The sequence below is a fragment of the Sapajus apella genome, unplaced genomic scaffold (assembly GCF_009761245.1).
Source record: "Sapajus apella isolate SASKATOON/1434 unplaced genomic scaffold, GSC_monkey_1.0 scaffold178, whole genome shotgun sequence".
Lineage (NCBI taxonomy): Eukaryota > Metazoa > Chordata > Mammalia > Primates > Cebidae > Sapajus > Sapajus apella.
In genome coordinates, this window is record NW_022437118.1 from 97373 (window position 1) to 124956 (window position 27584).

At 38.5% G+C, this 27584-nt stretch overlaps 1 protein-coding gene and 1 long non-coding RNA gene across 3 annotated transcripts in view; both read left to right on the forward strand.

The window, feature by feature from the left end:
• OSBPL11 (oxysterol binding protein like 11) overlaps positions 1-27584 on the forward strand; it is an 86566-nt gene that overhangs the window by 37167 nt on the left and 21815 nt on the right. For both annotated transcript variants that reach the window (XM_032268291.1, XM_032268292.1), the window contains exons 6-9: positions 6007-6208; positions 9402-9547; positions 16352-16492; positions 24030-24525. In XM_032268291.1, the coding sequence (XP_032124182.1) occupies positions 6007-6208; positions 9402-9547; positions 16352-16492; positions 24030-24525 (985 nt within the window). The remainder of the gene's footprint in view (positions 1-6006; positions 6209-9401; positions 9548-16351; positions 16493-24029; positions 24526-27584) is intronic.
• On the forward strand, positions 21641-23569 carry LOC116543008. Its single transcript, XR_004265439.1, has 2 exons — positions 21641-22216; positions 22259-23569. It is a non-coding gene; the product is annotated as an uncharacterized LOC116543008 (long non-coding RNA).

Consider the following 27584-nt stretch of genomic DNA (forward strand, 5'->3'; position numbering starts at 1 on the left):
TTGGTAAAAGCAGTTAATTCTGAGTAGTATCATGTTGTACTTGGAAATGAATTTATTACAAAAGCTTTACTTTATTAAAATTATCTGTTTCCTATTTACTGTTTCTTACTAGTACTGCTTATTAGTTCCCTTCCTTTTCAGTGCATGCTTCATGCTGGTACTATGCTATAGTCTAGGAGTAGCTCAAATGACCAGTCTTGTAAGTGAGACAGAAACTTAAAACACAAGTGATTAAAATCACAACTCTAATTTGGTTTTCAGACAAACTATATGTCACCTGAATGATATAATCCTATCACTATGATTGCCATTGCTAGCTACAAAACGTAGGTGCATCAAGTTTTCAGCTTTCTTGAAGTTTTCTTTTTTAAAGGAACTGGTTTTATAGTGTCAAGCAACAATCACTAAAACAGTTTCACAAATCACTTTTCCATTTCTTTCAATATATTTGATCAGCTAATTAGCTTTGGAGAGAGCCATTACCAACTTTTAACATTTATGCTGTAATTATATACTTTATTTTAAAGTAGACTCTGCAAGTCATATATATATGCACACACACATATACACACACTATATATACTATATATATATATATCTTACTATAGGTATATATCTTACTATATATCTTGCAGAGTTGGCTTTAAAGCATGTGTGTGTGTATGTGTGAATATGTATATACATACATACACTTTATATAATATGTATCTATTATATATATAGTATTAGTTCATATTCATGCTGCTGATAAAGACATACCTGAGACTGGGTAATTTATATGGAAAAAGAGGTTTGATGGACTTACAGGTCCACATGGCTGGGGAGGCCTCACAATCATGGCAGAAGGCAAGGAGGAGCAAGTCACGTCTTACATGAATAGCAGCAGGAAAAGAGACAGAACTTGTGCAGGGGAACTCCTCTTTACAAAATGATCTGATCCATGAGACTTATTCACTATCACAAGAACAGCACAGGAAAGACCTGCCCCCATGATTCAATTACCTCCCACTGGGTCCCTCCTACAACATGTGGGAATTCAATATGAGATTTGGGTGGGCACACAGCCAAACCATATAATTCCACTCTGGCCCCTCCCAAATCTCATGTCCTTACGTTTCAAAACTAATCATGCCTTCCCAACAGTCTCCCAAAGTCTTAACTTATTTCAGCATTAACTCAGAAGTCCACAGTCCAAAGACTCATCTAAGACAAGGCAAGTCCCTTCTGCCTATGAGCCTGTAAAATCAAAAGCAAGTTAGTTACTTCCTAGTTACAGTGGGTGTTCAGGCATTGGATAAATACAGCCATTCCAAATAGGAGAAATTGGCCAAAATGAAGGAGCTACAGGCCCCATGCAAGTCCAACATCTAGTAGGGCAGTCAAATCTTAAAGCCCCCAAATGATCCCCTTTGACTCCATGTCTGACATCCAGGCCACACTGATGCAAGAGGTTGGTTCCCATGGTCTTGGGCAGCTCTGCCCCTGTGGCATTGCAGGGCACATCCTCCCTCCTGGCTGCTTTCATGGACTGGTACTGAGTGTCTATGTCTTTTCCAGGCTCATGGTGCAAGCTGTCAGTGGATCTACTATTCTGAGGTCTGGAGGATGGTGGCCCTCTTCTCACAGCTTCACTAGGTGGTGCCCCAGTAGGGACTCTGTGTGGGGACTCTGACCCCACCCACATATCCCTTCTGCACTGCCCTAGCAGAGGTTCTCCATAACAGCCCCGCCCCTGCAGCAAACCTCTGCCTGGGCATCCTCTGAAATCTAGGTGGGGCTTCCCAAACCCCAATTCTTGACTTCTGTGCACTAGCAGGCTCAACACCACGTGGAAGCTGCCAAGGCCTGAGGCACCTGAAGCCTCTGAAGCCACAGCTGAGCTCTGCGTTGGCCCCTTTCAGCCATGACTGGAGCAGCTGGGACACAGGGCACCAAGTCTCTCAGCTGTACACAGCATGGGGACCCTGGGCCCGGCCCATGAAACCACTTTTTCCTCCTAGGCCTCTGGGCCTGTGATGAGAGGAGTTGCCATGAAGACTTCTGACATGCTCAGGAGACATTTTCCCCATGGTCTTCGGGATTAGCATTCGGCTCCTCATTACTTATGCAAATTTCTGCAGGCAGCTTGAATTTCTGTTCAGAAAATAGGATTTTCTTTTCTATTGCATCATCAGGCTGCAAATGTTCTGAACTTTTATGCTCTGCTTCCCGTATGAAACTGAATGCCTTTAACAACACCCAAGTCACCTCTTGAATGCTTTGCTGCTTAGAAGTTTCTTCCACCAGATACTCTAAATCATCTGTCTCAAGTTTAAAGAAATGCCACCAGTTTCTTTGCTAAAACATAGCAAGAGTCAAAGGTGACTCCAGTTCCCAACAAGTTCCTATTTCCATATGAGATCACTTTAGCCTGGACTTCATTGTCCATGTTGCTGTCAGCAATTTGGGCAAAGTCATTCAACAAGTCTCTATGGAGTTCCAAAATTTCCCACATTTTCCTGTCTTTTTCTGAGCCCTCCAAACTGCCCCAACCTCTGCCTGTTACCCAGTTCCAAAGTCACTTCCATGTTTTCAGCTATCTTTTTAGCAGCTCCCCACTCCCAGTCCAATTTACTGTATTAGTTCATATTCATGCTTCTTATAAAGACATACCTGAGACTGGGTAATTTATACAGAAAAAGAGGTTTGATGGACTTACAGGTCCACATGGCTGGGGAGGCCTCACAATCATGGCAGAAAGTAAGGAGGAGCAAGTCACATCTTACATGGATGGCAGCAGGCAAAGAGATAGAACTTGTGCAGGGGAACTCCTCTTTATAAAACCATCAGATCTCATGAGACTTATTTGCTATCATGAAAACAGCATGGGAAAGACCTGCCTCCATGATTCAATTACCTCCCACTGGGTCTCTGTCACAACACATGGAAATTCAAGATGAGATTTGGGTGGGGATGCAGGCAAACCATATCATATATGTACTTTTTTTGAGAGACAGTGTCTCATTGTTGCCAGGCTGGAGTGCATAGCTCATTGTAGCCTTGAACTCTTGAGCTCAAGCAGTCCTCCCACCTCAGCCTTCAAAGTAGCTGGGATTACAGGCACATGCCACAACACCCAGCTTATTTTTACGTTTTTTTCTGGGTTGGTTTTTTTTTTTTTTTTTTTTTTTTTTTTTTTTTTTTTTTAAGAGATGAGGTCTTGCTATGTTCCCAGGATGGTCTTGAACTCAAGTGACCTTGACCTCCAAAGATACAATTATATTTTAAATTTTATTTTTTCTAGCCAAGAACATTACTTTCTAACACCAATACTAGCAGGTGGCTGATTTGGGCCTTTTACACAAGGAAGCATACTATTTTCTCTTTCAAGTGTTTTGATATTGTGACTTCTGATTATGCTGTGAATGTCTTAAGATTTTTTTCCTTTGTTAAACTTTTATTGGCTTATAACACAAATCAGAAGTGTAATTCTTGTGATTTCTATATAAACACCTCCTGGATCAAGAAGTTAAATGTTAAGAGCACCCTAGAGGTCATTTCTGTGCTTCTTCATCACAACACCTTTCCTCACTATCCTGAATTCTAACACCATAGATTTATTTTGCCTATTTTTGATACTACTTTTTTTTTTTTTTTTTTTTTGGAGAAGGAGTCTCTCTCTGTCGTCAGGCTGGGATGCAGTGGCACGATCTCAGCTCACTGCAACCTCCAACTCCCTGGTTCAGATGATTCTCCTGCCTCAGCCTCCCTAGTAGCTGAAATTACAGGCATGCACCACCATGCCTGGCTAATTTTTATATTTTTAGTAGAGACATGGTTTCACCATGTTGGCCAGGATGGTCTTGATCTCCTGACTTCATGATCCACCTGCCTCGGCCTCCCAAAGTGCTGGGATTATAGGTGTGAGCCACTGTGCCCGGCCTTTGATAGTTCTAAAACTGGAATTATGTAGTATGTACTCCTTGGAGTATGGCTGCTTTTCAGTTCACATTGTGTGTTTGAGATTTACTTAGGATGTTCAGTGCAACTGTTTCTTTTCATTGATGTGTAATATTCACTGTATGCTTATGCCATAATATTTTTATCCATTCTGGTGTTGATGGACATGAGTTGCTGAACATATGCATCTATATCTCTTGATTAGGTAGCTAAGAGTGTAATTGTTGGATCATAAGTGATGTTTACTTATGTGTAGGAGATATTGCCACGCTGTATTACAGTGGTTCTACCTATTCATAAGTTTCGATTAGTGGGAGGTAGTTCCTAAATTTGTATACAAAAACATTTACACACGCACAAAGCACACTGCATATGCATGTATAAGTGTGTATATATTAATAAATACCATCATACCTACATACAGTTCATTCTCTTATAAAACCTTTTTTTCTGGAAAGGGTGAATGTTTGATCCTTGACTGTGGTACATGTTTTCAGGTACTATTCCATATATGGCACACTGATTTGCTTAGTAGGATCATTTTGCACACCTCTTTCACTCACCCCCTGATGAGCTGTATTAAAAATCACCTGGGCTGGGTGCAGTGGCTCACACCTGTAATCCAAGTACTTCAGAGGCCACAGTGGGTGGATCTCTTGAGCCTCGGAGTTGGAGACCAGCTTGGGCATCATGGTAAAACCCTGTTTCTACTAAAAAAAAAAAATACAAAAAATTAGCCAGGCATGGTGGCACACACCTGTAGTTCCAGCTACCTCAGAGACTGAGGTTCGAGGATCACCAGAGCCTGGGAGGTCAAGGCTGCAGTGAACCATAATTGCACCACTGCATTCCAGCCTGGGCAGCAGTGAGACCCTGTCTCAAAAAAAAAAAAAGAAAAAAAATCACCTGGAACAGAGCCTCTGAAAGCTAAAAGAGTCTGTCCACTATATAGAGTTTATATGTGATTTTAAACTAGTGTCCAAAGGATGGTCAATTGGAGAACCTTGTGCTTACAGGAAAGTCATTAAGCATCATAAATTCAGTTTTCCTCTAAAAACTTGGCTTGCTCATCAATCACTGTTACTCCATTGGCTATGTTATGAAAACTGGACAAAGCTCCTAATAAAAGCAGAGTGTATTAAAATCTTTTAAACTGAAAAGCTTGCATCCAATACTTGGTCCAAAATCAGTATAGCAGGACTAGAAAGTTTGGTTAGGAAAGAGGAAGCAGGTAAGTCATTTTGTATTCATAGTAGATTCAAATTGAGTCTGACCAAAGGTATAAGAAGTAACTGGTTGAGAGCCCAGACTGGAACCTAGTTTAACTTTGGAGTGAAGTATTTGATTCTGCTCTTAAAGATCTTCTGGAATCTTTCTTTTTAATAGTATGTATAAATTTAATATGACTTAATACTCTTAATACAAAGTGCCAGGTATTTTAAATTTTGTTGCTCCCAAAGAAGAACTGCAGCTGCCTTATTTTTTTTTTTCTTTTTTCTTTTCTCTAATCAACACCTTGCATTTTTTTATTTTTTATTTTCTTGCAGCTGCCTTATCAGTTGAGCAATGGTGCTCAATTGATAAGCACCATTAAATGTTCATTAAATGAAAATAGCCAAACAAACTTTTAAAAAGCCTAATATGTTTTTGTTTGTTTGTTTTTGGTTTTGAGACAGGTTTTTACTCTTTCACCCAGGTTGCAGTTCAGTGGTGTGATCACGGCTCACTGCAGCGTCAACCTCCAGGGTTCAAGTGATCCTCCCACTTCAGCGTCCCAAGTAGCTGGGACTACAGGCGTGTACTACCATACCTGGCTAATTTTTTTAAATTTTGTTTAGAGATGGGGTCTTGCTATGTTGTCTAGGCTGGTCTTGAACTCCTGGGCTGAAGTTGTCTTCCCACCTCAGCCTCTCAAAATGCTGGGATTACAGGTATGAGACACCATCCTGGCCTAATACGTCTTTAAAAATGTCTCAGAAGCTGACTCTGGTAATTAAAATGGCAACTGTATATATATATGTTATATAGAAATCATGAGTAGGACCCACAGAACTGTTTTTTCCTTAGATGATGTCTCATGCTGAAGGACAACAAAGAGACTTAATTAAAGGAATTGAATGCCTTCCTACTTCTGGCCATCTTAGTTCCTTGGACCAGGATCTCTTAATGCTCAAAGCTACTTCCATGGCAACTATGAACTGCTTAAATGACTGCTTTCATATTCTCCAGTTACAGCACGCGTCACATCAGAAGGGCTCATTGCCTTCAGGTAAGTTGTCGATTAAAGGTAAGGCTTCACATTGAGGGCCAACACATGGAAAGGACTGCATTTGTTGTAATTCTAATTTCAGAAAATCTTAATTTAAAAGAAGGGAAAGAAAACCAGAGCCTATTGGTTTTTAATTATCATGCTGATATTATATAAATTCTTCTTGATTGTACGCTTTTGTGAATCTAAAATGATTTTAGGACTAATGTCTAGTATCATTGATCATTCCTGAAGAGACCTCAAGCTCAGCATGCCAAAAACTGAACTCAAAATGTGCATCTCCTATATTTCTGTTAAAATCGGTGGCGTTGCTATCCATCTGTTCATCCAGTTGACCAAAGTAGAAATTTTGGCATTATTGTTTGAGCTTTGGCTTAGTCCACTTTTCATCATTATTTTCATGTATGTAAAAGTCTATCAGTCACTCCAGTCTGAAAAATAATGTATAGCTGTAGTGACTCATACCTGTAATCTCAGCTACTTGGGAGGCTAAGGCAGGAGGATCCCTGGAACCCAGGAGTCCAAGGCTGCAGTAAGCTATGATCCCACCACTGCTCTCCAGCCTGGGTGACAGAATGACAACTCATTAAAAAAAAAAAAAAAAAGTATATGTATGTCCGCTATTTGAGAACACTTATTTGTTGAAATTAATTGTGCTAGGGAAATGTTACTGCAGCGGACTACAAAAATGAGTCTTTCTATGAATAAGATGCTCATCACATTGTGTGAGCAGTAAATTAACAATGCTAGTGATGGTAGAAACTTAGTATCTTACATCTCATTGTTCTCTTATTTAACTAATTCACCTTACTCATAAAAGAAAGATACTTTAGAAAGGTAGAGTCTCTCCTCAAGAAACAGTTTCCCTTAGTCAGATGGATATAGGATGGACCTCATCCTCTTGTGTGCCTAAATTCAACAATTCTTGCCAACAAACTGTTTTTAATGGCAAGTGTAGATGTAGGTCAGGGCACTATTGAGAGAGCCCAATCAGTTACGTATTTTCCGCTTAAAGAATTCATAGTCCACTTAGGGAAGAAACATGTAAATATACATATATTTATAAAGTTAAGTATAAAATAATGTGTAGGATGCTACTACCAAAAGGAACAAACTGGGAAAATAGCTGAAAGGATGAAGAATTCTGATAGATAGAGGTCTGAGAAAGCCACAGAGAAGCTGCAAAGACCGATGAGTTTAGGAGTGAGAGGTAAAGGAAAGAGGTGGAGGTAGAGGTAGAGGTAGAGGTAGGGGCATTCCAAGGAGATAGAAGAGCCTAAATTGTGCGTTGTGAACGTGAATTTGTGGCTTGAATTGTAAGTAGTTCAATATAAATTTTCTTCTCTTATAAAGCAACATACTCATTGTAGAAAATATTGTAGAGTCAAAAGAAGAAACAACATGCATTGTCCCATCAACCAGAAACTATCACTGTTGATATATTAGTATACTCTTCCTCCTCGGTTTTCTCTTTTTTCTTCCTAGTTTTTGTTTCTTTTACCCTGTTGTTATTAGAAAATATATGTTTATATCTTTTTTCACTTTATATCAAAAATATTTTCCAATCATATGCTATTGATAAAATTTTTATTGGCTGAATTTATATTCTTTTGAGGAGATAAATGTACTTTGGTTTACTTAACTATTTCCCTGTGTTGAACATTGGATGAGTTATGCTTAGCTATGAAATTTGGGTTAATTCTAATGTTGGTAATCATAATTCTCAGTCAAATGAAACATAGTTTGTTTCCAGTTTATACTACTTAATTTATTTTTAAGACAATATATTTTTTATTTTTTATTTTTTCTCACTTTGTTGCCTAGCCTGGAGTGCAGTGGCACCATCATGGATCACTGCAGCCTCAACCTCCCAGGCTCATGCCATTCTCTTGCTTTTGCCCCCCAGGTAGCTAGGACTACAGGCACATGCCACCATGCCTTATTCTTTTTATTTTTTACAGAGATGGAGTCTCTCTGGTTTGGCCAGGCTTACTTAATTTTTAAAAAGTACATCAAGTAACACAGTGCTAGACATTAGATGCACAATAAATACTTGATTAATTAAATACTAAATTTCATAGTGGCTCACGCCTATAATCCCAGCATTTTGAGAGGCCAAGGCTGGCAGATCACCTGAGGTCAGGAGTTCAAGACCAGCCTGGCCAACATGGTGAAACTCCATCTGTACTAAAAATACAAAAATTAGCTGGGCATGGTAGCAAGCACCTGTAGTCCCAGCAACCTGGGACGCTGAGGCAGGAGAATTGCTTGATCCCAGGAGGCGGAGGTTGCAGTGAGCTGAGATCATGCCACTTTACTATAGTCTCGACAATGGAGCGAGACTGTATCTCAAAAAAAAAAAAAAAAAAAAAAAAAAAAAGACACTACATTTCCTATTCCTGTATTTCTGCAGCAATAGTCTGAGCATCCCTTATTGTAGCACTCTATAACCAAGCTTCTGTGAAACCTAGATCAGCCTCTGAAATCAAATGGAACATCTTTCATTATTGATTAGGCATAGAATCCACTTTGTTAAACTAGTTGAGGGTAACAAGAGACATTTGAATCATTAAACGAGAAGATGACAGGTCTCCAAATGTGACCACTGTCTTCATTGGGTCAGTTATTATTTATTCAGAAGAGTCTTTCAGTTTAAGTTATATGGGGCTTTTTAAAAATGATTTCAAAAAAGGACATGTATTTGCAATTCTTAAATTAGATCCAGGAGATTATTTTGATTGATTAGAAAATTGTTGCTGAGAGTAAAGCTCAATCCTAAATTAAAACTAATTTTACTATTTCACAATCCCAGATTCCTCCTGTGGCGGTGACTCCCTAAGGCTAATTGCATACTTTTTAATCGGTAGGAGGACAAGGACAGCAAATCAACTATTAGGTTGGAAATATACTTTGTGATTTGCAGACTTGTCCAAGAAGTGAATTCAGTCCTGTTCAGGGGTCGATTTCTTTTAAATAGTGTCTGATATCAAGTTGCAAGTTGCTCTGTTTTAAAATATCCAATCATGGTGCTCATGTTAATGAAATATAAGTGGCTGTCTTGCAGTGTCTCTTAACAGGTTGAATTGCTTTTAGTCTTGTAGGCTCGAAATAAAATTGTCAAATAAAATCCACATCTGCTGAACTTTCTAGATTATGAGCAAGTTTCAGCGAAAGTTTTCTCTCACTTCATCAGGAACGACAATCGAGTGGTTAGAACCAAAGATATCTTTATCAAACAACTATAAAAATGGAGCTGATCAGCTCTTTGCAACTGAGCAGAGTAAGCCGGTGGCAGTCCCAGAGGAGCAGTCTTTTGCAGAATCTGGACTATTAGCAAGGGTAAGGTAATATAAAAATATGATTTTGATGTGAAAAATTAGGTATTGCTGAAAAAGGGTCAGTTTTCTTTTCATTATCAGGGCATGCATGTCAACACCTGAGCAATATTCTTGTTGATTCTAAAACATTTTAAACTGCATTGTTTTTGAAAAGGTCTTTTATATTAAACTTGTGGTATTTTCCAGGTGAAATTATGTGCTCTTTTAACTTTTAGTTTACTTTTGCTTGATAAAAATGTATTTTAAAAATTGAAATTTATGTTTTTCTAGAAAACAACTTATCTAATGAGATTTGTACAGTGTTTATCTCTTACATCTCTTAACCCATTATCTTAACATTGTTTATTATTGTTTATAATCTTAAAAGTTGTCTTTTTCGTAATAAGCACTTTACCAAGCCAGTTGTTTCAGGTATTACCCTACTTAAAATAGTACATTATCTTAGGGTTTATATTTTTACAAACTATTATTCATTCCACATTTCTTAGAAGCTGAAGAGTGTTTTATTCTATTCATAATCTACCACTGTAACAAATCATATTGATCCTTTTTTTGCCTTTTGTGTTCACATCTGTTATTTTGAGCTATTTTTTCTTGATAAACATTTTCCTATGTTGTCAGTACAACATAGGAATAATTAAAGATTGAAATAGTCTATTGAATAAATGTCCCTACTGTTGAATATCTAGCTTGTTTGGAGGGTTTTTTTTTTTTTTTTTAAATTTTAAATAACACTTATTATCTCATTTCCACTTTTTTCTCCTATTTTTTGGGTTATTTCTTTAAGTTATATTACCAAGTAGCATTACTGAGTCAAGAGTAATGCACAGTTTATGGTACTTTATATATTTGTAAGTTGCTTCTTAAAAGAAATATATGACACAGGGACTTCCAAAGTTGGCAAAAGTGTTAGCTTAATAAGGCAGGCAGTGGGGGCAAGGGTTGGCAAAGGGAGAAGAAAAAACAATCATGTATAAGATGCTTTTTTCTCTATAGCTGTTTGACTAGCTCATTTGTGGAATCAGCAGTTAGTAAGTATTTATTAAGCTATCTGGTATATGAGAAGTCCAATGCTAGGAATTAGAGGAGACGCACAAACTGGAAGATACAGGTTTTTCACTGAAGAGACTTATAATCTGCCTGGAGTTACAACATACACACTGAAACAATGAGATGATAATATAAAGCAATATAGTTTTTTAAAAAATGGATAGCATGTAGACTATTGGGATAGGGGCATTCAGAGAAAGGAGGAAGACATTGAGTGGGGTACATGAGAAATGTTTTGGAGAGAAAGTGGGATTGGAATTGGGCTTTGAAAGGAGACAGGATTTGAAGAGAGGAGGAAGAGAAAGGAAATCTCGAGATGGAGTACTAATACTAGCAAGGACCCTAAGGCATGTGTATTTATTGAGGAGAAAGCTTGCCTGGTAGTTTTAAACCCAGGATATGCCATTCACTAACATGTGGACCAACTAATTAACCACTCTTAGCTTCAAGTTCCTCATCTGTAAGGTAGGGGTAATAATACCTTGTAAAATCGTTAAGAGGATAAAATGAATTTGGTAGAACACCTGGCTTATGGGAAATGATCACAGTATTTTCAAATTTTACAACTCTAAATGGCACTATTCATGTCCTCTGTGAAATGAAACTTCCAGGAGCACTGCTCCATAAAATACAGTGTAAATTTTGCCCCTAAAGAACATAAAAATCATGCAGAAGGATTTAGTTGACAATAGGATCTTGATCATGCGGAAGAATGTGCTATGTTTAAGAAGATTGGCACATGATAGGACTGGAATAAAATGTGAATAGAAGGATGTGGAAGTAGACATGAGGACAAATGAATAGATTATGCGCATTTCAAATGAAAACTCAATTGGATTGTGACTGACTAGATAAAGGATTGGATCAAGTCAAGTCCCAAGTTTTTGAGCCTAAATGATTAGATAAAATTGTGGTGCCATTCACAAAGTAAAATTAAGAAGAAAGAGTCTTTTGAGAGAAAAGGACTAGTATAACTATAAACGTGGATTTTACATGAGAGGAGGATATGTGATTATAAATGTATATAAAAAGCAATTAAGGGGTTGGGTGCAGTGGCTCACACCTAATCCCAGCACTTTGGGAGGCCGAGGCAGGTGAATCACTTGAGGTCAGGAGTTTGAGGCCAGCCTGGCCAACATGGTGAAACCTCATCTCTTAAAAATATAAAAATCAGCCGGGTGTGGTGGCTCATGCCTGTAATCCCAACACTTCGGGAGGCTGAGGTGGGCGGATCACGAGGTCAAGAGATCTTGGCCATCCTGGCCAACATGGTGAAACCCCGTCTCTACTAAAAGAAAAAGAAAAAAAACATAAAAATTAGCTGGGTGTGGTGGCTAGCAACTACTCAGGGGGCTGAGGCAGGAGAATTGCTTGAACCGAGGAGGCGGAGATTGCAGTGAGCCAAGATTGCACCACTGCCCTCCAGCCTGGCGCCTGGCGACAGAACAAGACTCTGTCTCAAAAAAAAAGATTTCCAAAAAATATATGTATATATAAATTAGCCAAGTGTGGTAGTTTGTGCCTGTAATCCCAGCTACTTGGGAGGCTGAGGCAGGAGAATTGCTTGAACCTGGGAGGTGGAGGTTGCAGTGAGCCGAGATCACACCACTGCACTCCAGCCTGGGCAATAGAGCAAGACCTTGTTTCAAAAAGAAAAAAGCAATTGAGGGTGTGGTGGCTTACATCTGTAATCCCAGCAGTTTGAGACGCCAAGGTGGATGGATCACTTGGTCAGGAGTTCAAGACCAACCTGGCCAACATGGTGAAATCCCATCTCTACTAAAAATAAATTAGCTGGATGTGGTGTGGATGCCTGTAGTCCCAGCTACTCTGTGGTCCTCAGCTACTCTGTCGTCCTATGCCTGTAGTCCTCAGCTGGAGGCTGAGGCAGGAGAATTTCATGAACCCAGGAGTTGGAGGTAGCAATGAGTCGAGATTGTACCACTGCATTCCAGCCTGGGCGACAGAGCGAGACTTCATCTCAAAAATAAAAAGCAATTAAAATAATGGAACCAAAGTTTTGGAGATCCCTATTAGAGCTAGAGATATAATTTGTAAGTGAAAAATGATAAACTAAAGGTCAGATACACCAACCTCTTTATTCATCTAAATGAGAGCACAAAGCATGTTGGGGTCAGGTTAGAGACAAGGTACAGAGGTAAGAAGAAGGTCACTGTATTTCCAAATCTTTTGAAATGATAAGTTGACCAAGTATATCACCTACTGTAAGTGGAAAACAAATAACCACATAGATAAAGATTTTTCTTTTCTAATTTCCTGGACCAGGTGCAGTGGCTCACGCCTATAATCCCAGCACTATGGGAGGCCGAGGTAGGCAGATTACTTCGGCCCAGGAGTTCAAGACCTGCCTTGGCAACATGGCAAGACCCTGTCTCTATTAAAAAAAAAATAAAATAAAATAAAAAATTAAATTTCCAAAGGCAATTAGACTCCATCCAAGCACACCAGAATAAACTGAATTTTCCAAAAGCTTCACAGGTGACTTTGAAATATGTGTTAATATAAGCTAGATACCTGTATTATAATGGTGGACTTTTTTGCTGCCAGCTAAGGGAGAAAGTAAATCCCAGTGAGACTAGAATGAAGCCTGTAGTTTCTTCTTGCCTCAAGTCAGAAATTAGAAAGACAGAAATGGAGTTTATATGAGTTTTGTAAAATACTGTGGTTCCCCTTTCCCATGCAATCTCCAATAGTGTGAATTCCTAGAAACTTGACAGCTTTTGCCACTGTATTTGCTAACCATTCTGAGTTTATAGGGATTTTATACATTTGGACATGTTTATTTGAATTTTAGTAATGTATTTTTACCTTAAGCTTTTCTTTAAGAAAGGCATAATGACCAAGAAGAGATTATTTCAAAAAGAAAGCAGAGCTTCCAAATTCTTTCACTCACACCAAGATTTAGAATCAGCATTTAGGTATTCATATCCTTTTTTTTTTTTTTTTTTGAGACAGGGTCTCATTCTGTTGCTCAGGCTGGAGTGCAGTGGAGCCATCTCGGCTTACTGCATCCTCCGCCCAGCAATCCTCCCACCTCAGCCACCCAAGTAGCTGGGACTAAAGGCAAGAGCTACTACACCTGTCTGGTTTTTATATTTTTTGTAGAGTTGGGGTTTCACCATGTTGCCCAAGCATGTCTTGAACTCCTAAGCTTAGGTAATCCAGTCACCTCAGCCTCCCAAACTGCTAGGATCATAGGTATGAGCTACCTTGCCTGGCCTAATTTCTCTTTTTGTATTCTAATAAGTGATATGACTTTTTATAGAAACAAAAACTGTATCCTTTTAAATAGTTTTTCTACCATGTTAAGTTTTATTTCTTTAATGTAATATTATTTTCATTGGAGAACATTCTAAACCATAAAATAAACTATAGCATTAAAGCTACATTTGCATTATTCATAACCTAGCTTCTGACCTCAGATGTAATGGTACCTTTTCAGAGGATTGGAGAACTTTTTTAGTTTGTTTGAGACAGGGTCTTACTCCGTCAGCCAGAGTGAAGTGTAATGGTGCAATTATGGCTCACTGCAGCCTCAATCTCCCAGGCTCAAGTGATCCGCTCATCTCAGCCACCCAAGTAGCTGAGAATACAGGTAGGTGTATACCACCATGCCCAGCTTTTTTTTTTTTTTTTTTTTTTTTGGTAGAGACAGGGTTTCCCCATGTTGCCCAGGCTGGTGTCAAACTCCTGGGCTCAAGTAATCCACCTGCTTCAGCCTCCCAAGGTGTTGGGATTACACATGTGAACCACCATGCCTGGCATGGAGAACATTATTTAATCAAGACCTAGAAAGGTTTTTCTCAACATTTGATTTAATCTCCTATAATATATTTGGTGTCCATAAACATTCACAAGTAGACTTAAACAATGTTGTAGAACTGATTTATGCTACGTAACAGAAAATACCTTCTCACACTCTTACTAGCCGTTAAAAACAGGAATTGAGAAAGCCTTTGAGATTACTCCTCAAGGTCATAAAAACAGAAGTAATTCTGATAAATGTAAACATTAGTTGTTTGAGTGGTCTTCATGTAAGGAAATGAACTAGATCATTAATTGCTTTATCAGAATGTGAGCTGATACAGATTTCATTGATATAAGGGAGGAGTAAAAAAGAGAGGATAAAGGCAAAAGAATACCCAGAAACCCATTATTTTTTTAACACTGACACTATATTTTATATTTTTCATGTTTTGAGAAAATGAAGTTCTTGATTTTATACCTGAGTAGGATTTTTTTTCTTTGAGACAGGGTCTTACTCTGTAGCCCATGCTGGAGTGCAGTGATGCGATTTCAGCTCACTCCAACCTCCACCTCCGAAGCTCCAGCAATCCTACCTCAGCCTTCCATGTAGCTGGGACCACGGTGTGTGCCACCACTGCCAGCTAATTTTTTGTACTTTTTGTAGAAATGGGTTTTGCCATGTTGCCTAGGCTGATCTTGAACTCCTGGACTCAAGCAGTTCTCCTGCCTGGGCCTCCCAAAGTGCTATGATTACAGGCATGAGTCACTGTGCCTGGCCAGGATTTGTTTTCTTTGTGTAGAACAGATGGCTTCTTGTATGATAGGATTTGATTGTGGGAGGGAAAAATCAAAGACAGACATTAACAAAATCGTTTCCTTTAAAATCCTTGTAACTTAAAATGTAATAGAATACCAAAAGTTATACTATGTAAAGCCCTCTCACACAAAGATGCTAACAAGGTTTTCCACAGAGCTGTTTTAGTGATTGATTGATTGAAGAGCTGTGCAGATAATTTTTTGTGACATTATGACTGCATGAGCAAATACAGGGTTTTCATTCTTACACTTAAGCATTCTCCTCAATCCTAAGACTTCCTCCTAGGAACTTCAAGAATGAGTAAATATCAAAATATATTCATGAGCAAATATCAAAATGTAGGTTATAGGCTGGACACCTCATGCCTGTAATCCTAGCACTTTGAGAGGCCATGGCGGGCAGATCCCTTGAGCTCAGGGGTTCGAGACCAGCCTGGGAAACATGGTGAAACCACATATCTACCAAAAATACAAAAAATTACCTGGGCATGGTGGTCCATGCCTGTGGTCCCAGCTACTTGGGAGACTGAGGCGGGAGACTCACTTGAGCCTGGGAGACAGAGGTTGCAGTAAGCTAAGATAAGCCACTGCACTCCAGCCTGGATGACAGAGTGAGATCTCCATCTCAAGGGGGAAAAAAAAAAAAAAATATATATATATATATATATATATACACACACACACACACACACACACACATTTATCACTTTATATAATTACCTTGTGTATATATATATAAAGTGATATATGTCACTTTTAATATCGTTTTAAGCTAAAAAATGGCAAATATTTAAGTCTTAAAACATTTGAACTTACTTACAGTAGTAGTGCTGTTTCCAGTCTGATGCATAAAGCCTGCAAGGCCTAAGAGTCAGATGAGACATTGTTTACTGGTTTTGCAAAATTCTGTTTCATTCCCAAAAGAGAAAAATAGTTCATATGTGATATATATATATCAAAACTGCAATATGGTCAATATCAGCAATAATGGGGGTCTTTGAAGGAAATTTATTCCATGGACAAATAGTTACATTTCTGCAAGATTTTTGCCCATACTCAGATTCACTTAGGTCAAATGTAAATGCCTTCAAGTCTGATATTTATACTTTTGTTCTCAATGGATATGAATAGGTAGTTCAAATACTAGACTTTTGCTTTGTTTTCCATCAAGGAGCCTGAAGAAATAAATGCAGATGATGAGATAGAGGATACATGTGACAACAAAGAGGATGACCTGGGAGCTGTAGAAGAACAACGTAGTGTCATTTTACATCTCTTGTCACAGCTCAAACTAGGCATGGACTTAACGAGAGTAAGTAATGATATAAGCTTGCTATGGAGATTGTTAAGGACTGTGCCAGTAATTGTTCATGTTCATGTCAGAGCTTTTTATTTTTTATGATTTTTTTTTTTTTAAGTCTCCTGATCACCGTTTCTTATTTTCATAAAAAATGGCTTTCTTGGCCAGGCACAGTGGCTCACACCTGTAATCAGGCTGGTCTTTAACTCCTGATCTCAAATGATCCCCTCTCCTAGGGAGGCCAAGGCAGGCAAATCACTTGAGGTCAGGAATCCAAGATCAACCTGGCTAACATAGTAAAACCCGTCTCAGGAGGCAAAGGTAGGTGGATCACTTGAGGTCAGAAGTTCAAGACCAATCTGGCCACCGTGGTGAAACCCTGTCTCAGGAGGCTCAGGCAGGCAGATCACTTGAGGTCAGGAGTTCAAGACTAGCCTGGCCAACATGGCAAAACCCCATCTCAGGAGGTGGCTGAGGTAGGTGGATCACTTGAGGTCAGGAGTTTGGGACCAGCCTGGCCAACATGGTGAAACCCTACGCTACTAAAAATGCAAAAATTAGCAAGGTGTGGTGGCCTGTAGTCCCAGCTACTCAGGAGGCTGAGGTGGGAGGATCACTTGATCCTGGGAGGTGGAGATTGCAGTGAGCTGAGATCATGCCACTGCACTCCAGTCTAGGCGACTCCATCACAGGAAAAGAAAAAAACTAGGGCTTTCTGGCTTTTTTGTGCAGCAGGAAGTTGTCTGGCAAGTAATACCAATCAATCATCTTTGAGTTTCAGAACAAAATTAAAGGGATCCATTGGTATACTATACTGGAAAATGTAGAGAAAATTATGTAATCCTACAAAACTGTGAAAGGCATTGACACTTCCACTTACTTCCCACATGCGGATCATATATTTGGGGTATTATCTATAAAAGGAATCTGCAGACTTTTTCTGTAAAGGGCCAGATAGTAAATATTTGCAGCTATTTGGACATAGGTCTCTGTTGTACCCATTTAACTCTGCCTTTGTAGTATACAAGCAACCATAGACAATATGCTGGATTGGGCATGGCTGTATTCCAACAAAACTTCATTTACTAAAATAGGCAGCCAGATTTTACCCCAAGACTACAGTTAGCACATACCTGGCCAAAAGCTTTACTACTTTAAGTGTCATCTGAAGACCAGTAGCATCACCATCACCTGGAAAGTTGTTAGGAATGCAGAATCTCAGGCCCCAGTCCCAGACTTAGTGGACCAAAATCTGCATTTGAATAAAATCCCTGATGATTCATATATACATTAAAGTTTGAGAAACACTAATCTGTAGTTTTAAATTTTAGACCAGTTTTCTCTGTTGTCAGTTTATTTAACTAGCGTGCCTTAATTTGTCTTAACAATCCATGACATCAATTTAAAAAGCAAATCAGGTTCAAAACCTGTATATGTCAAATATTTATTACTGTAGGATTATTTACTTTGAATCACTGATGAAACAATTTTGCATTAGTATGGAATTTCAAAATTGACTTTAGGAGGTAGGTATTAATTGGAGATTCTTTGATGCCATTGAAGGTAGATTTAAAACATTGTCTCCAATGAACTATTCATCTAAAAATATAAATAGAATGCATAAGAAGAAGACGTTTTAGGAATTAACAAAGAAACCATAAAGCTTTCATTTATCTAGCTTCAGTATTTCAACTGGGAATCATTTGTTCTGGAAGTGTTTTTATATTAATGGTTTGGAAAAGACCTCATAGTTGTGAAATTGGTTAAAAATGAATAGTCTTCTGGAGGGGTTGTTTGGTATTCATTAGTATGGTGTTTGCAGCCCCTGAGTAGATTTGGATTTATAAGGCACAAGAATAGCACTGAGGTTTATAGGGCATAAGTGCATTTGAAAAAAAATGTGCTGTGATAGACAATAATCCACATGATAAAAGTTCTCTGATGAATAACTGCATATACTATACTTTCTCCACATTTGTACCTTGTTGATTAAAAAGCTATATGTGGCTGGGTGTGGTAGCTAATGTCTGTAATCTCACTACTTTAGGAGGCCAAGATAGGTGGATCACATGAGCCCAGGAATTCAAGACCAGCCTAGCCAACTTGATGAATCCCTGTCTCTACTAAAAAATACAAAAATTAGCTGGGCATGGTGGTGCACGACTGTAATCCCAGCTACTAGGATGACTGGAGGTGCAAGAATTGCTTGAACCTGGGAGGTGGAGGTTGCAGTGAGCCGAGATTGTCCAGCCTGGGCAATGGAGCAAGACCCTGTCTCAAAAAAAAAAAAAAAAAAAAAAATGTTGCATGTGTTACACATCACACATATATTATGTTAATATTAACCAACCACAAATTAAGAACATTTACACATTAATGGAATTACACTTTTCAGGCAATATTAAAGAGCCTGGTGGCTGAACACAGTGGCTCACACCTGCAATTCCAGCACTTTGGGAGGCTGAGGTGGGCAGATCACTTGAAGTCAGAAGTTGGAGACCAGCCTGGCCAACATGGTGAAACCCCATCTCTACTAAAAACAAACAAAATAATTAGCCAGGCATGGTGGCACATGCCTATAATCTCAGCTACTCAGGAGGTTGAGGCAGGAGAATCACTTGAATCTAGAAGGCAGAGGTTACAGTAAACTGAGATTGCACCACTGCACTCCAGCCTGGACAACAGAGCTAGACTCAAACTTAAAAAACAAATAAATAAAAATAAATGAAGAGCCTGGTGACTAAACTGCAGTCACAGCTACCTCTTATCTTAACAATTATTTAATGACTATTTACTGAGCCCCTGTTATATTCCAGACAACGTGCTAGGTCTTGGGACAGCAACAAAGAAGATAACCATGGCCCTAGCCTTCATGTTGTGAATAAGTAATGTACATTTTTCCTACTGCTCATTTTGTTCCTTTTTAAATAATATTATGAAATTAGTATAAGCACAAAAAATTTTAGAAAATCTGTTTCACTACCCTAACATAACACAGCTCTCACTTTTGGTGTTCCTGTCCAGTCTGTCTTCACGCTGTCATAGTTATATGCAGTTTTGTTTTATTTCCTTTTTTTAGTTAGTGTGTGTGTGTGTGTGTGTGTGTGTGTGTGTGTGTGTGTGTGAAATGTGTTAAACACACAGAATACTGAATATAATACATATAAACATTGAAAGAAAAAAGATAAAATGAATACCCACGTATCGTCTCTGACATTAAGTTATAGAACATTGCCTGAACTTGGAATCTCTGAGTTTCCCTCTCATTTGTAGTCCTCTACTGTGTCCTCCATAAAACAATTTACTTGACTTTTGTGTTAATTATCCCTCTACTTTTAGCTATAGTTTTACCACTTTTTTATGCTTCATAATGATGTTTAGGAAAAAATGAATAGCTAACACAAGCTTAGCATAAGGAAAAGACCGTACTGCCATTCGTAGAAAGACAAGCTAAACATTTGCGTCTCTGGCTTTAGCTTTTTATAAGTTACTGAGAAAGTTTAGAACAGCCGTTTCTGGTGAAATTAGAAGGCAAAGTTGTGAGTCCTGTAAGATACACATCCCAGAGCATTTGGTGTGAGCCAGCTACAGGACATCAAGCAGGAATGTGGGCTGGGGGAGTGAGCTGCTCAGTATTTTCAGTTTCAAAGCAAACTGACCTACCTCTAACTCTCAGGAATAGATTGAAGTCAGCAGGCATCTGTGGGGGAAATAAGCGTCTTCAGCCAATCGAGACAGCAGAACATGGAGAGGAGAATAAGAAATTCACCAGCAGATAGTCAACACAATCCAAATACAGATAAACTTGGGTCGGTTTCACTAGGCTGTTCTATCCTCAGGTTTGAAAAGATGATAAAATGGCGTCATGAAACATGTGGATGACAGTCTTCAGTATGTCTTTCTCTTGAATCACATCATTCTAATCTGGACCAGGATTTCCTTTAGCTTTCTCTTTGGCTAAATCTGTTTACTGTATCTGTTTCTTCTTTCTTGGTTGCCTCTCATTTTTTAGAACACATCCTCCTTTAATTTCTCAGAAAGGTCTGTGAGAAGCAAATGTGAAAATGTGCATCTGAAATGTCTGTGTTGCCTTCATGTTTGATTGCTGGTTTAGATACAATATGTTACTTGTGGCTGGGCATGGTGGCTCCCGCCTGTAATCCCAGCACTTTGGGAGGCCGAAGCGGGCAGATCACTTGAGGCCAGGAGTTTGAGACCAGCCTGGCCAACATGGAGAAATCTCGTATTTACTAAAAATACAAAAATTAGCCAGGCATGGTGGCACACACCTGTAATCCCAGCTACTCAGGAGGCTGAGGCACAAGAATCACTTGAACCTGGGAGGCAGAGGTTGCAGTGAGCCGAAATTGCGTCACTGCACTCCAGCCTGGGTGACAGAGCAAGACTCTGTCTCAAAAAAAAAAAAAAAAAAGAGAGAATTTGTTGCTTGTAAATAATTTTCTTTTATAATGTTATCTCCTTGCTACCGGGTTCTAGTAAAAAGACTAAAGTCATCCTGATTCCTGATCTTTTGTTGGTGACTTGTTTTGTATGTTTTTCTCTCTGAAATTGTTTAGAATTTTCTCTTTGTCATGTCTTAGTATTGTGACATTGATGTAGGTTTCATTTATCCATTGTGTCTGGGCACTTGGTGGGGCTTTTCAGTGTGACAACTTATGTTTTGAGTTCTCTGAAATTTTCTTAAATTATTTCTTTGATGATTATATTAGGGTTCTCTAGAAGGACAGAACTAATAGGACATATATATATATGGGAGTTTAGTAAGGAGTATTGACTGACTCACACAGTCACAAGGTAGAGTCCCATAATAAGCCATCTGCAAGATGAGGAGCAAGGAAGCCAGTCTGAGTCCCCAAACCTCAAAAGTAGGGAAGCCAGCAGTACAGTCTTCAGTCTGTGGTGGAACATCCAAGAGTCCAAAAGCTGAAGAACTTGGAGTCCAACGTTCGAGGGCAGGAACTATCCAGCACAGGAAAAAGATGGAGACCGAAAAACTAAGCCAGTCTAGTCCTTCCATGTTCCTCTGCCAACTTTTATCCTAGCAGCTGATTAGATGGTGCCCATCAAGATTGATGGTGGGTCTGCCTCTCCCAGCCTACTGACTCCAATGTTAGTCTCCTTTGGCAACACCCTCACAGACACACCCAGGAATAATACTTTGCATCCTTCGGTCCAATCAAGTTGACACTCAGTATTAACCATCACAGTGAATTTTCTTTCTTCCATTTTTTGTTTGTTTTCTCCGAAATCCTGATATGGCCATTGGACTTCCTGGTCTGATATTTTATTTTTCTCTCCTACTTTTGTTTTTCTGTCCTTGTCTGTTTTCTGTGTTTTGGGAAGATTTCCTCACCTTTTATTTTTTAACCCTTCTTTTGACTTTTAATTATCGTTATGTTTTTAAATTTTCTGAATTTTTAAAAAAGCACTCTTGTATATATATAATATCTTCTTATTTCTCTGAAGATAATATTTTTTATTTTTATTTTTTCCCCTCCTTTGAGATTTCTGTTTCCTCCAAGTCTGTTTATTTTGTTCTTTATATTTCTAGTTAGAGGTTTTGTCAGAAATCAGTATTTATTTTCCGTCCACAATTAAGTTTAGGGAAACTAAAACCTGATTTTAAGCTTTAACACTTAGGTGGCCCCTGTGTTTTTCATTGTCTCATAATCTGGATGGGCCATTTGTTGGGAAACTTGGTGTCAGTATCATTAGGTTTTTCCTCTGAGTTTAGTCAAATTGTGTCAGTATCATTAGGTTTTTCCTCTGAGTTTAGTCAAATTTCCCAGAAGAAAAATTTTTTCATCTCATACTTGGTGAGTCAAAAGGAGTTCAAAAAGAGAAGAAGCCTGCATGAGAGAGAGCGTTAATAGTTAACATTTAGTTTATATGGAGTTATTAAATGCCCTTGTGATCTGCCACTTGGTATCCACTCTCTTAGAAGTCCTTGCTATTCACCAGTCTAGAGAATAGACCACCTTGTTTAACTATCCAGAGGCTAAACCTCTAGACTTTGAGGTCCAAGAGAGGATTTACTAACAATAAATTACTAGAGTTGGAGTAACAATAAATTACTAGAGTGGAGTTGGGGGGATGAGTTAGCCATCTAATTGCTTTGCATAGAGATTTTACTCAGTTATTTTTATTTTAGCATTTGTCTGAACCCCTAGATCCAGAGGTACCTAGTCCTGTCAGTTCTTGAGCCTCTTCAGGAATCTGTGCATATTGTAAACTATTGCCTAAGATTCAGCTTACTAGTTAGGAACTCTCAAAAAGTTTTGTTGTGTTTTGTCTACTTTCCTGGTGTCTCTGGGTTTGTCTTTATATGAAGTTAATATTTCAATGGAATTTCGGTAGAAAGTGAAATTAAGATGCATGTGTTCAATTCACCAGCTGAACCTGCAACATCCACTGTCTTTGTATTATTTGTATCATCTTCAAAACCATCTTTTTAAATGACTGTAATAGTCAAGTTTCCTTCTTCAGTTAGCTAAAACCATAGGTTAAAATGCAGGTTGTTCTAATTATTTTTTCACATTGCTTTTCCTTCATTCAATTATTTATTTCCTAAGGTAGATTCTTGGAACAGTAAGTACTAGGCTAAATGGGTAAGAACATCTTAGGGCTCTTGAAAAATATTGCCAGATTTTGCTTTCTCAAAGCGTTGAACCATTTTGCAGTGCCTCTCCAACTCTGCTTTAAGTAAAATATTTAATCTTTCTTACACTTACCTGGTTTTAAGCACAGAACTATTTTCAATAGTTCTCCTGTGCTTAAGATTAAGTATATGTTGTGGTTTTGCTTTGGTCTATGACCTCTTTAGTCTGTTCTCAGGGAATAAGATTTATTGACCCTTCTCATGTCTTGATCATCTACAATTGATTTTGACATAGGAAAGGAGAAAAGGCATGGCTAACATTTACTTTGAGTTTTAACGCCATTTTCCTCGTGCTACTTTTATCTAGTCTAGGAGTTTGAGGGTTTTTTTTTTTAAGCTTCTTCTGACCCTCTTGAATTTATGTTTAGTCATGGGTAGGTTTGCGTTTCCTCTTAAGTATGCTTTTTTTTTTTTTTTTTTAAGATAGAGTCTCACTTTGTTGCTCAGGTACAAGTGCAGTGGTGCAGTCATGGCTTGATATAGCCTTCACCTCCCAGGCTCAAGTGATCCTCCTGCCTCAGCCTCCTTAGTAGCTGGGGCTATGGGTACAAGGCACCGTGCCCAGCGAATTTTTGTGTCTGTTGTAAAGACAGGGCTCCACTCTGTTGCTCCGGCTGTTCTCGAACTCTTGTGCTGAAACAGTCCTCCCAACTTGGCCTCCCAAAGTGCTGGGATTATAGGAATGAGCCACTGTGCCTGGCCAAGAATGCTTATTTTTTTTAATGTGACTAAGTACTTTTTCTTTGTGACTTTATTTTTGACACCCATCTAGAATGAAATATTTTCAGAGAGAGAGAGAATAGTTGTCTACAGATATGCTACATATGGATTAAATTTCCCTTATTTTGTTGATTGTCGTTGTTGTTTTAGGTGGTGCTTCCTACATTTATCCTAGAGAAGCGTTCCTTGCTGGAAATGTATGCAGACTTTATGTCTCATCCAGACCTATTTATAGCCATCACTAATGGAGCCACAGCTGAGGAAAGAATGATTCGCTTTGTTGAGTACTACCTTACCTCATTTCATGAAGGCCGTAAGGGAGCCATTGCTAAAAAACCGTACAATCCTATCATTGGAGAAACATTTCACTGTTCCTGGAAGATGCCAAAAATTGAGGTAGCATCCAGTGTTTTTAGTTCTTCCACCAAGGGAGTCACAAATCATGCTCCTTCATCAGAGGAGTCTTTGAATCACGTGGGATCAGACTGTTATACAGTCAGATTTGTTGCTGAACAGGTTTCTCATCATCCTCCAGTCTCAGGATTTTATGCAGAATGTACAGAGAGGAAGATGTGTGTAAATGCACATGTCTGGACTAAGAGCAAGTTCTTAGGCATGTCAATAGGCGTGACAATGATTGGAGAAGGTAAGTAGAAAAATTATTTATATATATGTATTTTTTTTTTCTCTGAGCAGGAATGAAAGTTTATTTTAAAAGACTTTAGAACAGTAAAGAAAGGAAAGTTCGCTTGGAAGAAACCCAAGCAGGCACATGAAGGTCAAGTGCCTGTTTTATAATTTTTAATATCCAACTACAATCTTAAATTTAGGAACCCTAGATAAATATTAACTCTAAGTTTAAAATGTTACTGCTTTTTCACTCCAGTTCCTAAAGTGTTCTGGAATGCTTCTTGCAGGGGATGGGAGGAGTATATCTATGAACTAATATAAATTCTTTTTAAATTATTTTTTTTTCTGATTTTAAATATTTCTTTTTTGAGATGGAGTCTCGCTGTGTAGCCCAGGCTGGAGTGCATTGGTGTGACCTGGGCTCACTGCAACCTCTACATCCCAGGCTCAAGCAATTCTCCTGCCTCAGTCTCCCAAGTAGCTGGGATTGCAGGTGCCCGCCACCATGCCCAGTTAATTTTTGTATTTTTAGTAGAGACAGGTTTCAGCATGTTGGCTAGGTTGGTCTTGAACTTCTGACCTCTGGTGATCCACCCACCTCGGCCTCCTAAGTAGTGGGATTGCAGGCATGAGCCATCGTGCCTGGTAATTTTAAATATTTCATATCAAATATTTGGAAAACTAGAAAAGTATAAAGGAGAAAATAAAAGCTTCTATAATGCCTACATCCAGATATATATAATTTAATATTTTATACTCTGTGTGCTTATGTTCATACTTTCAGCCTTATAAAATTAGAATTAATAATATGTATAGTTTTGCATCCTGCTTTTTAAATTAAGTATATTCATTTTCTCATGTCATTGATAAAACATTTTAATGACTGCATAATATTCTATGAAGTACATTTTCTATCTTTTATTTAAACATTTCCCTCTACTTTGGACATTGAGGTTGATCCCAAATTTTTATTATTATAAAAACCACAATAAACTCTTCTAGGTAAATCTTTTTAAAAAAATTTTTTTTTGATTTTTTTTTTTTTTTTTTTTTAGAAATAGGGTCTTTCTCTGTTACCCAGGCTGAAGTGCAGTGGCACAGTCATGACTAACTGCAGCCTTGGCCTACTCGGCGTAAGCCATCCTCCTGCCTCAGTCTCCCAAGTAGCTAGGACTACAGGCACATACCACCCATGCTAAGCTAATTTTTTTAATTTTAATTTTTAGAGACAGGGTCTCAATATGTTGCCCAGGCTGATCTTGAACTCCTGGGCTCCAGTGATCCTTTGGCCTCTACCTCCAAGCATTAGTCTATAATCTCAGTACTTTTGGAGATGGAGGCCAGAGGTGCTGTTCATGGAATATTTTAACATATATACTGATAAAATTTAATTCTACTTTATCAGAAGGTTATGAAAAAATAAGTTTTGGAAATACAGTGTTTGCTGGCCAAGAATATGAAACAAAAACACAAATCTTCACAGAAATTATTCAAAAGTTAATGAAAATGTAATGATAGGAAAAAACTACCACTTTATGTTAAAGGAAAGCTCTTATTCAAAGAATACTTTGTTCTGAATGTAAACTTACAGTGTAAGCATGGCATCATTAAGCCTGCGACTCTTAATATTTTGATATTGTGTTATAGTCATTGTGCAGAAAATATCTTCTTTTTCAGTTTTCCCCATTTTTAAGTTCTGTTGTAATATGTCTTACCAATTTCCAAATAATATTTCAAGTTAATTACAACTTTTATAACATTAGAAAGTACTCTCTCTCTGGTTTTTGCTTGGTTTTTGTTTGTTGTTGTTTTTTTTTTTGTGACAAGGTCTAGCTGTCGCCGAGATTGAAGTACAGTAGTGCCATCTTGGCTTACTGTAATCTCTGCCTCCCAAGCTCAGGCCATCCTCCCACCTCAGCTTCCAGAGTAGCTGGGATTGCAGACATGCACCACCATGCCCAACTAATTTTCATATTTTTTGAAGAAACAAGATTTTGCATGTTGCCCAGGCTGTTCTCAAACTTGTGAATTCAAGTGATCCACCCACCTTGGCCTCCCAAAGTTCTGGGATTACAGTTGTGAGCCACCACACCCAGCTGAAATTATTCATATTTTATTAGTTTAAAAAAAAAATGTTTGCCATCTTTGGTTTTAAGCTCCATAACAGTAGCCTTAAGTACTTCATAGATCAATTTACTCATTTTGTAAATAAAAAAAAGCCTGAAGTCTACAGGTGAAGGGACATGTGTAAGGTCATAAAAGTTAAGGAATAGACACATTTAGAACCATATTCTTTGATACTCCCCCAAAGGACAGTAACTCTTATCAGTTCATGTAACCTTAAGAATCTGGAAATGGTAGCCTCTCACTCTACAAGAAAGGAAATACTTCAAGAAGTGAAGAAAAGCCGAGCACAGTGGCTCACACCTGTAATCCCAGCACTTTGCTGGGCTGAGGTGGAAAGATAGCTTGAACCCAGGAGTTGGAGACCAGATTGGGCAACATAATGAGACCCTGTCTCTACAAAAATAAAAATAAAAAAATTAACTGGACGTGGTGGCTTGCTTCTATAATCTCAGGTACTTGGGAGACTGAAGTGGCAGGATCACTTGAGCTCGGGAGATTGAGGCTACAGTGAGCTGTGATCATGCCACTGCACTCCAACCTGCGTGATAGAGGAGGACCTTGTCTCAAATGTAAAAACTTAAAAAAAAGAAATGGAGAAAAGCATTCATATCTTAACTATGCTCTAATTATAAAAGAGGTATGTAAATAATTTTTGATTAAGTGCTGTTATATATTAATGGAATATATTGGAAATTAAATGGTTACTGTTACCCTCAACAGAAAGTATGTAAAAATTAGGAATGGGGCTGGGCATAGTGGCTCACGCCTATAGTCCCAGCACTTTGGGAGGCCCAGGAAGGTGGATTAATTCAGGTCAGGAGTTCAAGACTAGCCTGGCCAACATAGTGAAACCCCATCTCCACTAAAAATACAAAAAAGTAGCTGGGCATGGTGGTGGGCACCTGTAATCCCAGCTACTCAGGAGGCTGAGGAAGGAGAATCACTTGA